This window comes from Somniosus microcephalus, chromosome 2 (genome assembly GCF_052327205.1).
Source record: "Somniosus microcephalus isolate GS21.2 chromosome 2, FLI_Smic_1.0, whole genome shotgun sequence".
Lineage (NCBI taxonomy): Eukaryota > Metazoa > Chordata > Chondrichthyes > Squaliformes > Somniosidae > Somniosus > Somniosus microcephalus.
Genome location: NC_140988.1, coordinates 372,145,760 through 372,163,753, shown reverse-complemented (window position 1 = coordinate 372,163,753; position 17,994 = coordinate 372,145,760). Strand labels below are relative to the sequence as shown.

Sequence of the window (17,994 nt, the reverse complement as noted above, 5' to 3'; positions counted from 1 at the left end):
CGCCCCTTCAACCACCATCTGCCCCACCTGTGACAGAGACTGTAGGTCCCACATTGGACTCATCAGTCACCTGAGAACTCATTTTTAATGTGGAAACAGGTCATCCTCGGTTCCGAGGGACTGCCTAAGAGAGAGAGAGATCCTTATTTATTGACACAACGTACCTCAGCCCTTCTTATACTGAGGTGCAGGGCACAAACACTCAGAGGAGTTTACAAGTGAATCAATTGCCTTTTTATTACGAAGGAATTCAGTGTCATACAGCCTGAAAAGATCCGTTAGGGAGCAGTACACAACGGACATCGATGGTCGTTGGCGACGGTACAATTTTGAACACCGCACAATTCAATATCCCTTTAAAAAGTTTACGATTTGTAGCCTCCCCCCGCCCTCCTCTGCCGCCCTCATCAATTAACAACCATGTTTTCCCAGAAGATGTCGACTCTTGCTGGATTACGATGCCACGAGAGCTCTGGTACCTCACCCAGGCCGAGCTACACTACTGGAGTGTTGCGCCGAACGGCTGGTTGATGGTTTGTTACTGTGTAAAGGTTTTCTCCACCGCCGCCCCCTCCCCAATCCCGCGAGGTGAGTGGTCACACACCCCGGGACGACGCCCCCTCGCTCAGGGAGGAGGGTCCTCAACGGAACTGGGCCGGGGCTCCCGGCTGGGCTGGGCTGGGCGCCTACTGCTTCACCGTCCTCTTGGCGAACCTGCCCTCCTTGTCGATGGCAAAGTTGTAATTCTTTGGATTGTCCAGGGCTTCCTCTATCCGCTGATCCAAATTCTCCAGCGTGATGAAATTCTTCACTGCCTCCTGTAAATTAAACGGAGAAGATGTCAGAGGCTCAACAGACCCAGCCCCCTCGAGAAGATCAGGTCAACAGCAAGAGGAACTTGCATTTATATAGCGCCTTTCACGACCTCCGGACGTCCCAAAGTGCTTTACAGCCAACGAAGTACTTTTTGAAGTGTAGTCACTGTTGGAATGTAGGAAACACAGCAACCAATTTGCGCATAGCAAGCTCCCACAAACAGCAACGTGATAACGACCAGATCATCTGTTTTGGGTGATGCTGATTGAGGGATAAATATTGGCCCAGGACACCGGGGAGAACTCCCCCTGCTCTTCTTCGAAATAGTGGCCGTGGGATCTTTTACATCCACCTGAGAGAATGTCTGCTCTGAAAGACGGCACCTCCGACAGTGCAGCACTCCCTCAACACTGCCCTGGAGTGTCAGCCTGGATTCTGTGCTCGAGTATCTTGAATAAATGGACACCGTTTAAAAGATCAGACTTCTCGGTGCCATCTTATCTTTGCGCTGCGTCTGAGGAGTTTACGCGGAATCTTTTACATCCACCGACCCACCTGCTCATCATGTTCCTCAACCACTTCTCTCCCCAGAAATCCATCGAAATGACTCTGGATTTCATTAATAGTGTCCGTTTTAATAGGCTTCGCTGGTAATTAAATTTGCAACTCTATTACTCCGTGTCTCACCTGATCACCCTTCTCACTCCAAACTCCCTCATCGCCCATTAGCCTAACTCCCAGCACCTGGCCAAAACTAGGCTGGGAGCACAAGCTAAATTAAAAAGAAGAAAGAACTTGCATTTGTATTGCGCCTTTCATGACCTCAGGACGTCTCAACGCGCTTCACAGCCAATGCAGTACACAGATGCACTGCAGCAACTTGCCAAGGCTTCTTTGACAGCACCTCCCAAACCCGCGACCTCTTCCACCTTGAAGGACAAGGGCGGCAGGCGCGTGGGAACACCACCACCTACAAGATCCCCTCCAAGTCACACACCATCCTGACTTGGAAATATCTCGGCTGTTCCTTCATCGTCGCTGGGTCAAAATCCAGGAACTCCCTCCCTAACAGCACTGTGGGAGTACCTTCGCCACACGGACTGCAGCGGTTCAAGAAGGCGGCTCACCACCGCCTTCTCAAAGGCAATTAGGGATGGGCAATAAATGCCGGCCTTGCCAGCAACGCCCACATCCAATGAATGAATAAAAATAAAGTACTTTTGAAGTGTAGTCACTGTTGAAATGTCGCAAACGTGACAGCCAATTTGCACACAGCAAGATCTCACAAACAGCAATGAGATGAATGGCCAGATAATCTGTTTTAAGTGATGTTGCTCATTGAGATGAGCTGTGCCTTTTTTTGACGAGCTGGCCATGTCATGGCCTAGATTTTGCTGGGATCACAAATCGGGGCTGTATTATCCAGTTTTCTGTACAAAGGTTGCCCACTCGCATGAGGTAGTCAATGGTTGCTGGGGTTCTTTCACCCCCTTATCAGGACAGTGAGAACATTTGTAGGTGTCGTTGATAGGGAGAAGAGAAGATGCCCCTTCTGTCTGTGGAGAATATCTAAAGTCTGCCGAAATACAGCAGAGTAAATGCTTACTACAGGAAACTCTTTGGTATCCGGCACCGACGGGACCGGGATGGTGCCGGTTGATTAAAAATTCCGGATGATGGAGAGGGTTATCTACCGAGGCTATTTTTAACAAACAAAAATAAAAAAATCAAGAAATGTGCAGTATACAGTAATTGGGTACTCACCTACAGAATGTTGTGTTAAATGGATGGTGGAAGATGCTTGATTAAGTACAGTACTGCCAGTTGAGGGTAATCAATAACTCTTTAATTACTTCCGACAGCGCCTAGAAGCCGAGTAGTGGCAGTTTGGAGAACTACCCCCACTGACTAACTCGGCCACCACGGGAGACTCGGACTCGGCAACATTGCCGGTTATTGAGGTGTTGTTTTCGGAGTGAGAATTTTGCCGGTTAATAGAGAATTCCGGATATTTAGGTGACGTGTAAACGAGAGTTTCCTGTAGTAGGTGTCTGAGTGCACGCGGCTATACCATCTCCAAGTCAACTGATGTTTCCCATGGGGAGGGGTGATCAGGGAAGGGCATTATCTCCAGTAACTCTACTGCAATCAGGATGCCACATAGTCCGTGAAAACTCTCCGAGAACTTTGCGCTCCTCCAACTCTGGCCTCTTGTGCATCCCCCATTTCTTTCCCCCCACCATTGGCGGCCGTGCCTTCAGCTGTTTACGTCCCAAGCTCTGGAATTCCTTCCCTAAATCTCTCGGCCTCTCTCTCCTCCTGTAAGTCGCTCCTTAAACCCTACCTCTTTGACCAAGCTTTTGGTCGCCTCTCCTAATGTCTCCTTCTTTGGTGCAGTGTCACTTTTTGCCTGATTTGCCACAGCTCACTGATGATTATTGATCATATAATTAGCAAGCACCACATCATCAATGATTCATCATAATGAGCGTGTTTTCAATCACAAATGGGAAATCCTTTTTTGTAACAAGAATCTATTGTGAAGGAGAGTGCTGCAGTATATCCGCATACCGTTCTTTCACCTCTAGGAACTGGGTTCGAATCCAACCTTCACTGAGAGGATCAAAACATTTTCTCTCTCTCTTTGCTGACTTCAACTGAGCTTGGCACAGTCTCAGTGTGAATTCTGGACAGCAAAAGTCGACCACACATCAGAATTAGGAACAAAATCAAAGTCAGGCAATACACAGCTGGACTGGGCTAGAGTCTGGTGTTGCAAAAGGTGCCTTTCTGAGGCTACTTGTGAAGCAGAATGAATCCTTACTCCACATCTAACCCATGCTGCACCTGCCCTGGGAGTGTTTGATGGGGCGGTGTAGAGGGAGCTTTACTCTGTATCTAACCCGTGCTGCACCTGCCCTGGGAGTGTTTGATGGGACAGTGTAGAGGGAGATTTACTCTGCATTTAACCCGTGCTGTACCTGCCCTGGGAGTGTTTGATGGGACAGTGTAGAGGGAGTTTTACCCAGTATCTAACCCGTGCTGTACCTGCCCTGGGAGTGTTTGATGGGGCAGTGTAGAGGGAGCTTTACTCTGTATCTAACCCATGCTGTACCTGCCCTGGGAGTGTTGATGGGGCAGTGTAGAGGGAGCTTTACTCTGTATCTAACCCGTGCTGTACCTGCCCTGGGAGTGTTTGATGGGACAGTGTAGAGGGAGCTTTACTCTGTATCTAACCCGTGCTGTACCTGCCCTGGGAGTGTTTGATGGGACAGTGTAGAGGGAGCTTTACTCTGTATCTAACCCATGCTGTGCCTGCCCTGGGAGTGTTTGATGGGGTAGTATAGAGGGAGCTTTACTCTGTATCTAACCTGTGCTGTACCTGCCCTGGGAGTGTTTGATGGGACAGTGTAGAGGGAGCTTTACTCTGTATCTAACCCGTGCTGTACCTGCCCTGGGAGTGTTTGATGGGACAGTGTAGAGGGAGCTTTACTCTGTATCTAACCCGTGCTGTACCTGCCCTGGGAGTGTTTGATGGGAAAGTGTAGAGGGAGCTTTACTCTGTATCTAACCCGGGCTGTACCTGCCCTGGGAGTGTTTGATGGGACAGTGTAGAGGGAGCTTTACTCTGTATCTAACCCGGGCTGTACCTGCCCTGGGAGTGTTTGATTGGACAGTGTAGAGGGAGCTTTACTCTGTATCTAACCTGTGCTGTACCTGCCCTGGAACTGATTGACGCCGATTATGGATGCCAATAGTAGAAAGTGTGCCTCTCTCCAGCTCCAACTTCCCTCAGATGTAAGAGGGAAAAAACACAATTTCCGAAAACAAAATGGTGGTCGGTCAATAGAAGAGTAAAATGGCCGTCCTCCCTCATGCTCAGTGCGTACCTGCAGTTGCAGCACCTCTCTCTCCTTCTCCTTGAGGAACTCGTCCCTTTGCTGTTCTCTGTGGATGGCAGCCTGGAGTTTCCGCTCCTGCTCCTCTTCCGCCTCTCGCCGGAGTCGCTCCTCCCTGTTCCACAAGCCAAACACAAAGGTGTTAATCAGGGTGGATCTGGGCGCTGATTGGCCCAGATGAGTTGCCCTTTCTCCAGTTTTACAATAGAAAGGAAGACAATTACATTTATACAGCACCTTTCACAACCTCAGGACGTCCCAAAGTGCTTTACAGCCATTTAAGCCATTGAACCTCTAAACTAGAATAGGGCTAACTTCAATGGGATGCGAAAGGATCTAGCCACGGTAAAATGGAAACAAAGACTGTGTACGAAATGCTGATATTTAGTAGACGAGAATCATATACATATAAATTCAAGTGTAGCTATTGACCAAATAATAGGGGAGCACGGTGGCATAGTGGTTAGCACTGTGCCTCACAGCTCCAGGGACCCGGGTTCGAATCCGGCCTCGGGTGACTGTCTGTGTGGAGTTTGCACATTCTCCCCGTGTTGCGTGGGTTTCCTCCGGGTGCTCCGGTTTCCTCCCACAGTCCAAAGATGTGCGGGTTAGGATGATTGGCTATGATAAATTGACCCTTAGTGTTAGGGGGATTAAATACATGGGGTTACGGGGATAGGGAGGGATATGTGTTGGTGTAGGGGTTACGGGGATCGGGTGGGATATGTGTCGGTGCAGGCTCTATGGGCCGAAATGGCCTCTATCTGCACTGTGGGGTTTCTGTGATTCTGGGTTTCTGTGAATATTACCCATAATTACTCCTGGGTGACTAGAAAGCTAAGACTTGTTCAGAATGCAGCAGCTTGGACAGTCAAAAGCAGTTTTGACTAAGCTCTGATAACAAACAGTCACAGGCTGCAAGTGAAGGTCAAATCATTAAATAACATATTATAATGTTGAATAGAACTTAGATTTCGCTTAACAAAACTAATTGCAACAAAATTTAAAGGATAATTAGTATAAGGACATAAAATGAGAGAGATCATGGAAGTTAAGGTATTTATCTGGTAAAGTGAGATAGTCTGGAAAGCTCAAGACTAGTGAAACAGCGCTGATATGGGCCCTTGGTATAAAGGTCTTGTTCCAGGGAGGCTATGAAATGAAAGAGATAAAGTAAATTCCAATGGGGTGAAAAACTATAAACAAGATAACAAGACAGTAGGATAGGGTTGACAGAAAAATACTGGAAAGGCGGGATGCTACCTTAGTCTGAGTGACGATGGTATTTTGACCATTAGAACCAATTAAAAAAGGTGATTTTGTTAAAGACCATATATGGACACTGGCCAAACTAACTTTTGATAAGAAATGGGTTAAAACCTTGATACTCAAAAAACAACTTTACACAGACGTACTGCGAGAACAAAGGAACAGACTTAAGACGACGTCATCTGTGTCCGAGAGGTTCCAGAGACCAAGGGCTGGGAGCTACTCGTTAAAACTATCGCCTAATATTAAGTATTGATTACGCTGTAAGCTTAATAAATTTGATCTATTGCTCAAACATACTGGCTGCTGCCTATTGGTGTCTTGTCCAAGAACTCAGAGATCATTAAGATCTTACAAATGACAGGAAAAACTGTAACGGAACAATGGGTGATCTTCAAAGTAGCACATAGAAGGCTGGTTAACAAAATTGAGGCTCATGGAATAGGTGGGTCAGTGGCAGCTTGGATAAGGAATTGGCTTAAGGACTGAAAACAGCGAGTTGTGCTAAATGGCTGTTTTTCAGACTGGAGGATGGTAGACAGTGGTGTTCCCCGAGGGTCAATGCTGGGGCCACTGCATTTTTTGATATATATAAATGACCTGGATATTGGAATACAAAGTAGAATTTCTAAATTTGCCGATGACACCAAACTTGGGGGTGTGGCAAACAATGATGATGATACCAATCGACTGCAACAGGACATAGAAAGGCTAGCAGAATGGGCAGACAAGTGGCAGATGGAATTTAATACAGTGAAGTGTGAGGTGATGCATTTTGACAGAAGGGAGAGACAATATACACTTAATGGCACAGTTTTAAAGAGTGTGCAGGGACAGAGGGACCTGGGAGTTAATGTGCATAGGTCCCTGAAGGTGGCAGGACATATTGAGAGAGTGGTTAGCAAAGCATATGGGATCTTGGGTTTCATAAAGAGAGGTATTGAGTACAAAAGTAGAGAAGTTATGCTGAACCTTTATAAAGCGCTGGTTAGGCCACAACTGCAGTATTGCATCCAGTTCTGGTCACCACACTTTAGGAAGGATGTGCAGGCCCTTGAGAGGGTTGAAAGGGGAAAAATTGAAAGATGTTGAGAAAAATAAGTTGGATAACATGGGTAGGAATCAGCTGATTGAAATGATAAAAACATTGGCACAATCTAAAGCATAGGTAGCAGCGGCCCCCGGAAAGGGACATGACCCCCGCATGTACATAAACACGTGGTCAGGGGGCCGGCAGTGTGATATGTTGGTAGATACAGGGGCGTCAGTGTCAATAACGGATTTGGATCTTTCCCCCACCAAACACTCGATACTTATCCAAGGAATGGGGGGAAGCCAAACCCGAGCATACAAGAGCGAAACGCAGTTACTAAAGATAGAAGGGATGTTGCTACCAGTTCAATTATGGGTGTGCAAGAATTCGGAAGGAACCATTTTAGGCGTAGATGTTTTGAGGGAATTGGATGTATTAATCGACCCAAAGAATAAACAGCTGAGTTGGAGGGACGATGCGGGACGAGAACACCAGGAATCAATCTTGTGAACCTGCGTTGCACTCCTTCTATGGCATGTATATCCTTCCTTAGGTATGGAGACCAAAATTGTACACAATACTCCAGGAGTGGTCTCACCAAGGCCCTATATAATTGGAGTAAGGCTTCTTTACTCCTGTACTCAAATCCTTTTGTAATGAAGGCCAGCATACCATTTGCCTTCCTACTGGTTTACTGCAGCTGCACATTCACTTTCAGTGACTCATGTACAAGGACACCCAGGTCCCTTTGAGCATCTGCATTCCCCAATCTTTCACCATTTAGGAAATACTCTGCCTTTCTGTTTTTTCTACCAAAATGGATAACTTCACATTTATCCACATTATAATTCATCTGCCATGTTCTCGCCCACTCACTGAGCCTGTCGAGATCCCCTTGAAGCCTCTTCATATATATAAGAGATCACCTGTGTCCTTCAATGTTACGGAAGGGATTAAAGAAAATCTACGAGATTACTTAATCCCGGACGGACCAGAGATCCCAAAGCTCCCAGAGCACCTAACTGCGATGACCAAACGATTAGAGAAAATGGTCAGACAGTACCACAAATTACAGAGACAAATTGTAGGGACTGGAGAAGAAATAAAGAAGTTGGGTGATAGGCCACGGTATGAGAACCTCTGGAACTGGGGTATGAATATACAAGTACACCCATGGATCAGAATAATATCACACACATTGGTATGCGTACAAGCAGTAATCATGATATATCTAATAGCAGACTGCTGCTACAGGACCAAAAGAAAGAAGAAAAAAGCAGAAGACCTAGTTGGAATTATAAGACCGACAGGCGCAGAGGAACACGAGTATTCACCCACTGTGAATAATGTGGCTTCCTTGGGCCAAGTTTGGCCAAGTGCCAAAAGGGGGGATTGAAAGGGGAAAAACTGAAAGATGTTGAGGAAAAATCAGTGTAGGGTAGAATAGCAGGAAGGGGCTTGGTTTACTATCCGGGCAAGGGTCAATATAATACAACACAACACTTTAATGATGGGACAAGAGTTGCCAGCCTTGCAGCAGATAATGCGGAAGCTGTGCAAACAGACGACCGCAGCTTAAACCACAAAACAGTGGTCACATGAGTCACACACACAGGTAGATCAAATCACAGACATCGAACAAAGACAGGAACGATGGGGTTGTGGGAGATCATAGCTGCAGCAAAGCAGAAGGAGGAATTAAACAACACAAAGATTAGAAGTTGCAGCCTCAGCTTTACTAAAATGATTGCTTTATTAAGATGATTAATATAGTTATCTTTGTAATATAGGCGAAGACAATATGACGCGATTTAGGTAACCAATCAGTAAATGTGCGTGTGGGGTACAACCCAATCAGATTGCTGTACTAGAAAGGATCGTGCACGAGGTCACCCATGTATATAAATGCTTAACAATTGCTGTAACAATTTGGAGAAGTCTGGCTAAGACAGAGCAGACTGTCACCCCATGCGTGCGAATAAAGACCACTTAACTGCTTGTTAACAGGTAGTTAACAGGCAGATAACAAGCTTTTTCCAATTTTGACACTTCTACTGCGGGCTTCCTGGCATCCAGACACCACGCCGGGTAAGTGTGGCGTGTTGTGAGTCTGCTGTAATGTTTATGCATTGGTGACAGCTGCAGAAGTGGTGTGAAGGATCCAATGGTGCACTGGTGAGTTTCAGAGGTAAGAAAATGTTGGGAAACTCATTTTTAACGCATTTAGACTTTTCTGTAGGTAACAAGTTTTGAATTATATGTGTAGTCCCACCTCATTGGGAGAACCTCTCTCATCAGTGACAGATCGCTTCTGTAACCTCACCTGCAGCTGCCATCTGTTCTAGCCTAAGGAGGGAGTCACTGGAGAGCCTGGGTGCAAGAGCTCACCTGTGAACAGTGTTTGCAGCACCTCAATGCTGTCAAACACTGAAAAATAAACTGTCAAAAAAAATTGTGCGTGGGTAAGAAAACCAGCAGATGACGTGTCATCAAATGACGTCATCTGACACCGGCTTCCTCTTAATTGGCCGGCAAGCCCGCAGGGCAGGCTTAACAAGGCCAACTGATGTAAAATTACGTCTGTGGGTCGGATGTAGTTGGGGGCGGGACTGGAACCCGGAAGGCAACTGATTCCCTCCCAATCCAGTGAAGCACAAAATCGCAGCCACAGGCCCTATGAATCTAAGTACTTTCGAAGGCAGTCACTGTAGGACGGTGTGATTTAATACTACTAGGCCTTGTACCTTGAGGGGTGACCTAATAGAGGTCTTTAAAATGACAAAAGATTTTGACACAGAGAGAGCGTTTCCACTCGTGAGGAAGAGCAAAACTAGAGGCCATCAATATAAGAGAGTCACCAAGAAATCAGATCGAGAATTCAGGAGAAACTTCTTTAGCCAGAGAGTGGTGAGAATGTGGAACTCGCTACCACAGGGAGTGGTTGAGGTGAATAGCACAGATACATTTAAGGAGAGGCTGGACAAGCATATGAGGGAGAAGGGAATAGAAGGTTCTGCTGATAGAGTTAGATGAGGAAAGACGGGAGGAGGCTCGAGTGGAGCATAAACGCCGGCATGGACTGGTTGGGTCGAATGGCCTGTTTCTGTGCTGTATATCCCGTGTATAACTCATTGACCTTGAGTAAGGAGACTGGGATTTAATACTGCTAGGCCCCCGCCCCCCCCGCCCGAGACTCACCGGAGTTTTCGGAGCCGTTCGTTCTCTCGATTATTGAAATCCATCAGCTTCTGATGTTCTTCGGCTTCCATCTTTGCTCGTTCCTCCGCCAGCGAGCCCACTTCCTCTTCGTAACGTTTCCGCAACATCTCCTCCTTGAACTCGCCCCTTCAGTTTGCGAGGGGGGGAAAAAAAGTCAAATTTCACTCACAATTCCTTTCTTTTGGTCACCTGGGTATACGATACACATGGAAACCCATCACCACGGTTCAGACCCTCAAACCAAACTGAGAAATGTACAGTTTCCAATTGCCTGATATAGAGAAAGAATAGTGTCAGCTGTGGCTCAGTGGGTAGCACTCTTGTGTCAGAGGCAGAAGGTTGTGGGTTCATAGACCCCGCTCCGTGAGATCTGAACGCAAAATCGAGGCTGACACTCTGAGGGAGTGCTGCACAGTCGGAGGTGCCGTCTATCGGGTGAGACATTAAACCGAGGCCCCGTCTGCCCCCTCAGGTGGATGTTAAAGATCTCACGGCATTATTTCAAAGAAGAGCAGGGCAGTTCCCACCGGCCAACATTTATCCCTCAACTAACACCTAAAAACAGGCGATCTGGTCATTATCACATTGTGGGAGCTTGCTGTGCGCAAATTGGCTGCCGCGTTTCCTACATTACAACAGTGACTACACTTCAAAAAGTGCTTCATTGGCTGTAAAGCGCTTTGGGGCATCCTGAGGTTCTAAAAGGGGCTATATAGAAACATAGAAGATAGGAGCAGGAGTAGGCCATTTGGCCCTTCGAGCCTGCTCCGCCATTCAATGAGATCATGGCTGATCATCCAAATTCAGTACCCTGTCCCTGCCTTCTCCCCATATCCCTTGATCCCTTTAGCCTTAAGAAATATATCCAACTCTTTCTTGAATATATTTAATGAACTGGCCTCCACCGCCCTCTGTGGTAGAGAATTCCACAGGTTCACCACTCTCTGGGTGAAGAAATTTCTCCTCATTTCAGTCCTAAATGGCTTACCCCTTATCCTTAGACTATGACCCCTGGTTCTGGACTCCCCCGCCATCGGGAACATCCTTCCCGCATCTAGTCTGTCCAGGCCTGACAGAATTTTATAGGTTTCGATGAGATCCCCTCTCAATCTTCTAAACTCCAGTGAGTATAACCCAATCGACACAATCTCTCCTCATATGTCATTCCTGCCATCCCAGGTATCAGCCTGGTGAATCTTCGCTGCACTCCTTCCATGGCAAATAAGTGCAAATATAAATTTAAAATGCAACTTCATCCCTTACATTGCATTTATAGATACAATGTACCCCAGCCCCTGTATATTATATCTTGACGTACCCCAGCCCCTATATATTATAATATATCTTGTTGTACCCCAGCCCCTGTATATTATACACGACGTACCCCAGCCCCTGTATATCACGACGTACCCCAGCCCCTGTATATTATATCTTGACGTACCCCAGCCGCGGCATATTATATCTTGACGTACCCCAGCCCCGACCAGTCCCCATCACCCTCCTCCGCCTGGCTGAAATTGTTCTCACATTGAACAACTTCTCCATTGACTCGACTCATTTCTTCCAAATTAAAGGTGTTGCTATGGGTACCCGCATGGGTCCTAGCTATGCCTGCCTTTTTGTGGGATATGTGGAACACTCTTTGTTCCAGTTTCGATTCCCGGTCAGGGAACAGTGCGTTTGGCAGTTGAGGCCAATTCATTAAATATATTCAAGAAGGAGTTGGATATATTTCTTAAGGCTAAAGGGATCAAGGGATATGGGGAGAAGGCAGGGACAGGGTACTGAATTTGGATGATCAGCCATGATCTCATTGAATGGCGGAGCAGGCTCGAGGGGCCGAATGGTCTATTCCAGCACCTATCTTCTATGTTTCTATGTTTCCTACTCGTGTCCCCTCCCTCACCTCTTTTTCCGCTACATTGATGACTGTATCAGTGCCGTTTCCTGCTCTCACCCTGAACTAGACAATTTCATTCACTTTGCCTCCAATTTCCACCCTTCCCTCACCTTCACATGGTCCATCTCCGACTCTTCCCTTCCCTTCCTTGACTTCTCCGTCTCCATCTCTGGGGACAGGTTAATGACCAACATTCACTACAAGCCCACTGACTCCCACAGCTACCTGGACTACACTTCCTCCCACCCCACTTCCTGTAAGGACTCTATTCCATTCTCCCAGTTTCTCCGTCTCCGCCGCATCTGCTCCGACGATGCCACCTTCCACACCAGTGCTTCCGACATATCTTCCTTTTTCCTCAACCGAGGATTCCCCTCTACCGTGGTTGACACGGCCCTCGACCATGTCCGTTCTATCTCCCGTACTTCTGCCGTCATCCCTGCCCCTCCCTCCCAGAACCACGATAGGGTTCCCCTTGTCCTCACCTTTCACCCCACCAGCCTCCACATTCAATAGATCATCCTCCGCCATTTCCGCCACCTCCAACGTGATCCCACTACCAAACGCATCTTCCCCTCCCCTCCCCTCCCCTTTCAGCAGTCCGTAGGGACCGCTCCCTCCGAGACACCCTAGTCCACTCCTCTATCACCCCCAGCACCCCTTCGCCCGGCACCTTCCTGTGCAAGCGCAGGAGATGCAACACCTGCCCTTTTACCTCCTCCCTTCCCACTGTCCAGGGCCCCAAACACCCCTTCCAGGTGAAACAGTGATTTACTTGTACTTCTTGCAATCTGGTATACTGTATTCGCTGCTCACGATGTGGTCTCCTCCACATTGGGGAGACCAAACGCAGATTGGGTGACCGCTTTGCGGAACACCTCCGTTCAGTCCGTAAGGATGACCCCGAGCTTCCGGTCGCCTGTCACTTTAATTCACCGCTCCATTCCCACTCAGACCTCACCGTCCTCGGGCTCTTGCATTGTTCCACGGAAGCTCAACGTAAACTCGAGGAACAGCACCTCATCTTCCGATTAGGCACTTTACAGCCCTCTGGACTCAATATCAAATTCAACAATTTCAGATCATAACCTCGGCCCCTATAATATTTTAATATATTTTTTATCCACACTTTTTGTTTGTGCCTTTTCCTTTTTTTTCCTCTCCCACATGGCAGCTGTCTCTCACTCTGCCAGCGCATTTCACACCTAATCTAGAGCCGTCTTTTGTCTCTTTACCTGTCCTATTACCATCTCGTCTCGCCTTGAATATCTCTTAATGTCTCTTCACCTCCCAGACCTTCCCGTTTGTTCTTTCATCCCCTCCCCCATTTCCCAGCCCCCAAACTTGCTTTTTAATCTGTTTCATTTCCTGCTTTTTTCTCAGTTCTGACGAAGAGTCTTCGACCTGAAACTTTGACTCTGTTTCTCTCTCCACGGATGTCGCCTGGCCTGCTGAGTTTTTCCAGCGTTTTCTGTTGTTATACCAGGATATTATATCTTGACGTACCCCAGCCCCTGTATATTATACCTTGACGTACCCCAGCCCCTGGATATTATATCTTGACGTACCCCAGCCCCTGTATATTATATCTTGACGTACCCCAGCCCCTGTATATTATATCTTGACGTACTCCAGCCCCTGGATATTATATCTTGACGTACCCCAGCCCCTGGATATTATATCTTCACGTACCCCAGCCCCTGTATATTATTCTTGACGTACCCCAGCCCCTGGATATTATATCTTGACGTACCCCAGCCCCTGTATATTATAGCTTGACGTACCCCAGCCCCTGCATATTATATCTTGACATACCCCCCAGCCCCTGTATATTATAGCTTGACGTACCCCAGCCCCTGTATATTATAGCTTGACGTACCCCAGCCCCTGCATATTATATCTTGACGTACACCCAGCCCCTGTATATTATATCTTGACGTACCCCAGCCCCTGTATATTATATCTTGACGTACCCCAGCCCCTGTATATTATAGCTTGACGTACCCCAGCCCCTGTATATTATAGCTTGACGTACCCCAGCCCCTGCATATTATATCTTGACGTACCCCCCAGCCCCTGTATATTATAGCTTGACGTACCCCAGCCCCTGCATATTATAGCTTGACGTACCCCAGCCCCTGCATATTATATCATGACGTACCCCAGCCCCTGCATATTATATCATGACGTACCCCAGCCACGGCATATTAGATCTTGACGTACCCCAGCCCCTGGAGATTAGATCTTGACGTACCCCAGCCCCTGCATATTATATAGTAGCAAAATACTGCGGAAGCTGGAATTCTGAAATAACAACAGAAAATGCTGGAAATACTCAGCAGGCCAGGCAACATCCATGGAGAGACAGAGTTAGCTTGACGTACCCCAGCCCCTGTATATTATATCTTGACGTACCCCAGCCCCTGTATATTATATCTTGATGTACCCCAGCCCCTGTATATTATATCATGATGTCTCCCAGCCCCTGTATATTATAATATCTTGATGTCCCCCAGCCCCTGTATATTATAAATAACAACAGAAAATGCTGGAAGCACTCAGCAGGCCAGGCAGCATCCGTGGAGAGAGAAACACAGCCAACGTTTCAGGTCTGGGACCCTTCGTCAGAGTTCTGACGAAGGGTCATCGACCTGAAAAGTTAACACTGTTTCTCAACCCACAGAAGCTGCCTGACCTGCTGAGTATTTCCAGCATTTTCCATTTTTATCCCAGTATATTATATATTGATGTACCCCAGCTGTGTATTAATTAATTGCTGTGTATTGATCTATTGCCGTGTGTTGATCTATTGCCGTGTGTTGATCTATTGCTGTGTATTGATCTATTGCCGTGTATTGATCTATTGCTGTGTATTGATCTATTGCAGTGGTGATCTATTGCCTGCAGTGATCTATTGGCTGCAGTGATCTATTGCTATGTTGATCTATTGCTGTGTATTGATCTATTGTTGTGTATTGATCTATTGCCGTGTATTGATCTATTGCCGTGTGTGATCTATTGCTGTGTATTGATCTATTGCTGTGTATTGATCTATTGTTGTGTATTGATCTATTGCCGTGTATTGATCTATTGCCGTGTGTGATCTATTGCCGTGTATTGATCTATTGCTGTGTATTGATCTATTGCAGTGTGTGATAGATCCGAGCCCCGCACTGACCTGAGCGCCCCGACGATGGCCACATACTGCCGGTATCGCTCCTTCACCACCAGCAGCTCCTCGGGCTCCACGGCGGTGGGGATCCGCAGCCGCCCGGCCTTGGACTTGGCCGGCGGGTCGTTGCGCGACTTGCGGCCTCGGACAGGGATCGCCCAGCGGCCGGGCCGGAGGGAGCGGGAGAGGGAGAGCGGCCGGCACAGAGCCCACATGGCGGCCGCCCGGGCAGCGAAGGGCGGAGAGACGCGGCGGCGGCGAGGGTGAAATGGCGGCCGGCCGAGCAGCTCACATGGGCGCCGCCATTTCCCCGGAAGCGCTGCGGCTGCAGAACCGGGTCGAAGGTCGCCGGCTCTTAAAGCGGTATTACACCCCCACACACTGGGAGATGCAAATTACACTCCCCCACCTGGCTGCTGGGAATTGCACCCTCACCTGGCTGCTGGAAATTGCACCCTCACCAACAGCTAGATATTGCACCTCACCGGCCAGCTGGGAATTGCACCCCCACCTGGCTGCTGGGAATTGCACCCTCACCTGGCTGCTGGGAATTGCACCCTCACCAACAGCTGGGAATTGCACCCTCACCAACAGCTGGAAATTGCACCCCTACCTGGCTGCTGGGAATTGCACCCTCACCTGGCTGCTGGGAATTGCACCCTCACCTGGCTGCTGGGAATTGCACCCTCACCTGGCTGCTGGGAATTGCACCCTCACCAACAGCTAGATATTGCACCTCACCGGCCAGCTGGGAATTGTACCCCCACCTGGCTGCTGGGAATTGCACCCTCACCTGGCTGCTGGGAATTGCACCCTCACCTGGCTGCTGGGAATTGCACCCTCACCTGGCTGCTGGGAATTGCACCCTCACCTGGCTGCTGGGAATTGCACCCTCACCTGGCTGCTGGGAATTGCACCCTCACCTGGCTGCTGGGGAGCAAAACCTCTTTCACTTTATCCCAGTAAGGCTAAGAACAACATCACTAAAACAGATGATCTGGTCATTATCATTGGAACTTGCTCTGCGCAAATTGGCTGCTGCGTTTCCTACTTCATTGGCTGTAAAGCGCTTTGGGACGTCTGGTGGCGGTGAAAGGCGCTATATAAATGCAAGTCTTTCTTTTTACTTGAACTGCAGAAGGGGATATTGACCTTGGAGGGGATGCAGTGCATATTCACCAGAACGATACCAGGAGTAGAGCTTGCCAAACTTGGCTTGTGTTCCCTTGAGATTAGAAGGTTGAGAGATGACCTGATCGAGGCGTTTAAAATGTTAAAAGGATTCGTTAGGGTAGATAGAGTACATTACAACAGTGACTACACTTCAAAAAGTACTTCATTGGCTGTAAAGCGCTTTGGGACGTCCAGTGGTCACGAAAGGCGCTATAGAAATGCAAGTCTGGAGGAATGTCTGGTTCCTAACAAAAGACTGAGGTCCACTCAGGCGATCAAATAAACAAGGTTTAATTAAAACTAACAGAGTTTAACGGATAACTACAGGAGAACATCGAATATAGGTCTAGTCAGTTCGGAGGCTCCACGAGGACTGCTTGGGCGGTCCCGTGGCTGACATCATGACGTTATCACGTTTTTCCCGCCGGTGGGGGATCACGTGATGGACGGCGTGACGCCATTGCGTTTACCCACGCTATTAAAGTGATCGCACTCTGTACATGTAAACAGTAAAAACAAAGATACAGACTCAGGCTGTAGCTAACAGATTGTTAAAGGGAATTATATACAATTGATCGGAGTCCCTTAGTGGCTCCGCCACATGCACCCCCCCAGAATTGTCTTTAACAGCAAAAGTCAAACAGCGAGGAGGCCTGTCAAGCCTGTCAGAGCGACTTCTGTAGCCTTGGAGTGGAAGCGGATGGACGGCGGGCGAGCTGGCGGGCGGTTGCCTTTGATCTGGCATGGCGACTGTGGGCGGTCGGCCACGTTTTGGCGGTTGTGCGATATCGACCGGGCGGTCAAGGTCCAAATGTGCTGGCTTCAACCGGTCAACTGAAATGTGGTCCGGTTTACCTCCGATATCGATGGAAAAGGTTTTGTCTCCTGGCTCTATGACGCGGAAAGGACCAGTGTAAGGGGGTTTGAGCGGATCCCGATGAGCGTCGTGGCGAATAAAGACATAGTCGGCATTCTTCAGCTCAGCTGGAACGTGGGAACTCCGGAAGCCGTGCTGCGACGTAGGCACTGGAGCGAATAAGCCGGCTGCCTTCTGGTGGCTGATGAGTTGCTGGGATGCGGACCATTACTCTGTCGGAGTCGGGAGGCAATCCCCTGCTACGCGTAGCGGCTGGCCATATACGAGCTCCGCCGAAGACGATTGAAGATCTTCTTTAGGTGCCGTACGAAGACCCAAAAGGACCGTGAGCTTGCCAGGTTCGAGGCGCCGGGCCCGTGCGTAGACCGGAGAGCCAGAAGTGGTGATGTGATGTTCGACACCATGTTTCGTGGCCGTGGAGGAGAAAGTGGGCCTGGTCAGGTCAGGGAAATCAACAAGGAGGCGACTGAAGTCATCCGGAGGTGGGAACGCACAGGAGAAAGTGCGCGACACGGCGTTACCGCGGTGGCACGGGATGGAGTGAAAAGTGGCCGCATTGATCAACCGGCGGTGCCTTACATCCACCAGGAGGCCTTTGGCGCACAAAAAATCTGCCCCGAGGATGGCTTGAGAGAC

General features: G+C 48.3%; 1 protein-coding gene across 1 annotated transcript; it reads right to left on the bottom strand.

Moving 5' to 3' along the window:
- Positions 1-219: 219 nt before the first annotated feature.
- On the bottom strand, positions 220-15,634 carry mrps26 (mitochondrial ribosomal protein S26). The gene is made up of 4 exons (XM_085975757.1): positions 15,315-15,634; positions 10,216-10,362; positions 4,707-4,830; positions 220-818 (listed from the first exon to the last, which is right to left on the bottom strand). The coding sequence occupies exons 1-4, from the start codon at positions 15,521-15,523 to the stop codon at positions 687-689; spliced, it is 612 nt and encodes a 203-aa protein (XP_085831883.1). The 5' UTR covers positions 15,524-15,634; the 3' UTR covers positions 220-686.
- Between the last annotated feature and the right edge of the window lie 2,360 nt (positions 15,635-17,994).

What these genes read in the sequence shown, in the direction of transcription:
- mrps26 (XM_085975757.1), bottom strand. Translation starts at nt 15,523, where the DNA reads ATGTGGGCTCTGTGCCGGCCGCTCTCCCTCTCCCGCTCCCTCCGGCCC. An exon ending in GCCATCGTCGGGGCGCTCAG is followed by an intron (nt 10,363 to 15,314) that starts GTCAGTGCGGGG and finishes CGCAAACTGAAG; the next exon opens with GGGCGAGTTCAAGGAGGAGA. An exon ending in GAGAGGTGCTGCAACTGCAG is followed by an intron (nt 819 to 4,706) that starts GTACGCACTGAG and finishes TTTAATTTACAG; the next exon opens with GAGGCAGTGAAGAATTTCAT.